Source organism: Corvus brachyrhynchos, unplaced genomic scaffold, assembly GCF_000691975.1.
Source record: "Corvus brachyrhynchos isolate BGI_N302 unplaced genomic scaffold, ASM69197v1 scaffold236, whole genome shotgun sequence".
Lineage (NCBI taxonomy): Eukaryota > Metazoa > Chordata > Aves > Passeriformes > Corvidae > Corvus > Corvus brachyrhynchos.
This window is the reverse complement of record NW_008238660.1, coordinates 1,150,039-1,154,746: the sequence shown is the minus strand read 5'-3', so window position 1 is coordinate 1,154,746 and position 4,708 is coordinate 1,150,039. Positions and strand designations below refer to the sequence as shown.

General features: G+C 54.4%; 1 protein-coding gene across 4 annotated transcripts in view; it reads left to right on the top strand.

The window, feature by feature from the left end:
• The window catches only part of MYH10 (myosin, heavy chain 10, non-muscle), an 89,718-nt gene that overhangs the window by 82,927 nt on the left and 2,083 nt on the right, over window positions 1–4,708 (top strand). For 3 of the 4 annotated variants that reach the window (XM_017737705.1, XM_017737706.1, XM_017737703.1), the window contains 2 exons: window positions 1–113; window positions 738–965. In XM_017737705.1, the coding sequence (XP_017593194.1) occupies window positions 1–113; window positions 738–950 (326 nt within the window). In that variant the 3' untranslated portion in view covers window positions 951–965. Of the gene's footprint in view, window positions 114–737; window positions 966–1,960; window positions 1,994–2,083; window positions 2,114–2,390; window positions 2,510–2,593; window positions 2,791–3,522; window positions 3,662–3,953; window positions 4,127–4,708 lie in introns of those variants that run through there. The other variant, XM_017737707.1, reaches the window with a different exon arrangement.

Below are 4,708 nucleotides of genomic sequence, written 5' to 3'. Positions count from 1 at the left end.
TGGCCGTGGCAGCCAAGAAGAAACTGGAGATGGACCTGAAGGACCTGGAGGGGCAGATAGAGGCTGCAAACAAGGCCCGGGATGAGGCCATCAAACAGCTCAGGAAGCTCCAGGTAGGCACAGCTGATCAGGGAGCTGGTTCTGTCCTGGGAGCTGCCCAGGTACTGCTTCCATTCAGTGCAGCTGAAGGCAGAGGGAGAATCAGACTCCACTCATGGGTCTGAGAGTATCTGACCTGGATTTATGCTGTACTCAAAACTTACCCTTTTACAGACTCTCAGAATGGTTTGGGTTGGAAGGAACCTTTAGGCTCATCTCATTCCAAACCCCCCTCCCACAAAAAACACTTTCCACATCCCTAGAGGTGTCCAAGGCCAGGTTGGATGGAGCTTGGAGCAACCTGGGATAGTGGAAGGTGTCCCTGCCATGGCAGGGGTGTGACTGGATGATAATTAAGGTCCCTTCCAGCTCAGTCCATTCTAAAATTCCACTCTATAATTCTGTGGAATGCTTGGAGTCTTGGAATGTGATATTTCTGACCAGGCATTGAAGGGTGGAAGGATGAGAAAATGAACTTCTACAATACAGAAGAACTGGAAATGCCTTTAAGTGGAATGAAGCCACTTAGGGAGAAAAGCTTTATCTCTTAGGGGCTGGAATGTGCATCAGAGCTAGAATGGATCTTGTGGTTGTCCTAATGCAGCCTGGCTGTTCCTTACCCTGCTTTCCACCTGCAGGCTCAGATGAAGGACTACCAGCGGGAGCTGGAAGAGGCCCGAGCATCCAGGGATGAGATCTTTGCCCAGTCCAAAGAGAGTGAGAAGAAGCTCAAAAGTCTCGAAGCAGAAATACTCCAGCTCCAAGAGGTGAGTTGGAAATCCAACAGATTTGTTTTTCTTCCCAGAGTAAGGCAGAGAGTGAAAATACTAAAAAACAAGGTAGTGAGTTGACCAGAGAAATGGGAGCCAGGAGAACTCTGGTTCCCCTGCTCCAGGTCATCACTGAGGTCTTTACAGCTTCATAGGAATCATTCCAGGAGTCTGGGCTTCCTGGATAGCAGGGAAGCTTTACTGCTGCTTAAACACACTCGAGCCTTCCCTACGGTGTGCTGGGTGGTTGAGGAGTCTCTGAGAGGTGCAGTGCTCAGTGTCAGCACTGAAATGGTTCTTAGGGTTTATATATTTACAATTCCCTCTCTGGCCTCAGTGAACCATTTGTGTGTGTGGAGGTTTATCCCTCTGCCCTCTCAGCCCTTTCTCTTATGGGCATCAATGTTGGCACTTTATGTAAGAGCTCCAAGTCTTGCTGCCTCTCTCTCATCTTCCACTCTCGCCCTGTGCTGCCACAAGGTCAGACTGCAGAGTGTCTCTGTGCCTCTCTTGTCTGCTTTAGCTGCAGAACAAGGCCTGCAGCAGTTGTCCAGACTCACCACACTTCCCTTGGAGCCTTCACAGATAACGTGGCACTGCCTGGAGCTTCTCCAGGCGGACTTCGGTGGCCTTCAGGCATCAGTGTGGCACTCGTAGAGCATTTAATTGTCCTTAGCAAATGCTTGAGTGTTTCTGCCACTTAAGGGATTTATAATCTGGGGTTCAGTGCTGTGTGTGCTGTTGTGCTAAAGCTTTTCAGTTTTTATTCTCTTCTTGCCTTCATGCTGAGAGCTCTGTGAGAACCTAAAACATTTGCTTAATTTAGCACCTGCTGTACACTGACTGTGTCGGTCAGAGCATGTGGCACAGTGGTTGCTCCTGCTGCTGAGGGCTTGGGTGTTACTGATCTTCCTGGATTTTCTTCGCCTTGCTTTCACGTGTTCAGCCCTTTTCTGTCGTGATCACAACATGGTTTTTTTTTGGTGACTGCTCCTCCAGGTGACTTATACTGAATTTAACTAAGCTTCAGCATTAATTTATGTCCTGTGAGTTAATGAGCTCGTTTAAACTGGAGGGAGAAGGAGGATGAGCAAGTGAAGAAGGAGACCAGCACAGCCAAGAGGGTGTGAGGCTCAAATCTGGAAAATGCCTGGATCTGGGATGGGGTGATGGGGATGACGGGGATGTATCTCTCCCTGTAGCCTCTAGGACAGTGGGAATGAACTGTCTCCAGGGGAGCTTAGGTTGGATTTTAGGAAAGGTTCTCCCCCCAGAGGGTTTTGGGCCCTGCCCAGGCTCCCCAGGGAATGGGCACGGCCCCGAGGCTGCCAGCGCTCCAGGAGCGTTGGGACAGCGCTGCCAGGGATGCCCAGGGTGGGAGTGTTGGGGTGTCTGTGCAGCGCCAGGGGCTGGATCTTTCTGGATCCCTTCTAGCTCAGGAGACTCCCTGATCCTAAGTGACCTCCCCAGGAGCTCTGTGGGCTCTGGACACGCCCTGACCCCTTCCCCTGTGCAGGTCAGCGCTGCTGGACGAGAAGCGCCGGCTGGAGGCTCGGATTGCCCAGCTGGAGGAGGAGCTGGAGGAGGAGCAGAGCAACATGGAGCTGCTCAACGAGCGCTTCCGAAAGACCACGCTGCAGGTGAGCCCAGGGGCAGCCGCTGCTGGGGGTGACATCCACGGAGGCTCTGGTGGCACTGAGTGACCCCTGTCCCCTCCCTGCCAGGTGGACACGCTTAACTCGGAGCTGGCCGGCGAGCGCAGCGCGGCCCAGAAGAGTGAGAACGCGCGGCAGCAGCTTGAGAGGCAGAACAAGGAGCTCAAGGCCAAGCTGCAGGAACTGGAGGGCTCTGTCAAGTCCAAATTCAAGGCAACAATTTCTACTCTAGAAGCCAAGATTGCACAGCTCGAAGAACAGCTCGAGCAGGAAGCCAAGTAAGGGGAAAAACCTGGTTGCCTGTATGGGTTAAAGGGCTGAAAGTTCCATGCTGGAAGTTTCTGAAAGGCCTTGGGTTTATTGTCTGGAGACTCCTGTTTAGGGGATAAACTTTACCAAGGCAGCTGTAGAGTAACTGGGGTTGGGAGTTTCAGAATCGATTTGCTTCCTGCCAGCTGGATGAACCCTGCAAGGTGTTGATGTCCCAGAGTCACAAGGTGCTGCAGGAGTTTCCTGGGACAAGGTGAAATGTCCCCTTGAGACCCCTGGTTGCTTGGTTAGAGGAACAGCTTAGGTGGGACAGTTTGAGACTAATCCTGTGCTCTCCAGAAGTCTTTCTGCAGTGAATTATCCATCTGTCCTTTCAATCCTATTCTCAAAATTCACTTTTTTAGCTGGTTCCTCCCCCCATCTGCAGCTGGGGGTGTCCTACCGCCACCTCTGTCCTTTCTGTGCCCTGGGCTCTGCAGCAGGCCCGTGTTACTGGTTAAGCAGCATCTTTAAAGCTGCTCTGTCCAATCTCTCGTTGTGAGGGCACCCTCTGAGCCCTCTTTCCATGCTCACATGGCCCCAGGGCAAAGGCTTTGTGCTCTGAGAGCTGCATCCCTGCATCCCAGGCAGCCCCTGGCACGAGTCAGTTCCATTGCTGGTGTCTGGCATGTGCAGAGAGCTCAGTTACACCTTCAGGAGGGACAGATCCCGTGTTCCCAGCCCTCAAGTACTGGGACAAAGGATGGCTTTGGATTGTTCCAGGGAAATTTTGCCAACAAGCTGGTGCGCCGCACGGAGAAGAAGCTGAAGGAGGTTTTCATGCAGGTGGAGGACGAGCGGCGCCACGCGGACCAGTACAAGGAGCAGGTGTGTGGGGGTCAGGAAAACCTCCCTGGGGTGGGAAGGGCTTGTGAAGAGGAATTGGAATGGAAATACCTAAGGGAATCTACAGTGATGGTTAAACCAGCAGAGAAAGCCCAGCAGGGATTCTCCCTGTGTGTGTGAGCTCTGCTGGGCTGGGCTGTTCCCAGCCTGCTCTCCCAGAGCCAGGAGCTCCGCGGTGTTCCCGGGCACTGAGGCTGTGCTGCGTCCCCAGCCGGGGGGAGCAGGGTTGGGGTGCAGCTGTTGGGGTGACCCCGAGTGCCGGCTTTGGCTGCAGATGGAGAAGGCCAATGCCAGGATGAAGCAGCTGAAGCTGCAGCTGGAGGAGGCGGAGGAGGAGGCCACGCGCGCCAACGCGTCCCGGCGCAAGCTGCAGCGGGAGCTGGACGATGCCACGGAGGCCAACGAGGGGCTGAGCCGGGAGGTCAGCACCCTCAAAAACAGGCTAAGGTCAGTGCCACTGGAACACTGGGACTGGGATCTACCCGAGCCCTTCCGAGCCCCCAGACCCTCCATCGTCCCTGGGGAACATCCAGCTGGGAACTGCTGAGATGAGGGAATGGGTCAAACTGGAGCCTGGTGATGGGAACAAGGAAGCTGCCAGATATTCCACAGGGATATTCCTGACAGCTCCTGAGCTCAGACTCCTCAGAGTTTCCACTGGCAGGGTCCCTGGGTAGCCAGTTCAACCCAGCCACAGGTAAATGTGACAGAGGAGGTGGTTCAGTTGTGCCTTTCCAGTGGCTGGTGCTGGCCCCGTTTTTCCTGGCCCTCACTTTTGGGGATGTTGCAGCAGTTTCCTCGAGAGCAGGTCTGTGGGACCCAGGTCTGTGCCAGGGATAGGGGGGAGTCAGCAGGGATGAGGCTCCTGCAGCCCATCAGCCAGGCTGAGGGGCAGGCACAGAGGGGCTGGGCCTGGCTGGAGCTGCTGAGCTGAGCTGAGCTTCCCTGGCAGCCTTGGAATTTTGTACAGAACCTGCTCTTGTCTCTGCTGGGTGCTCCTACAGAGGCAGCAGTTTAGGTTACTGGAGA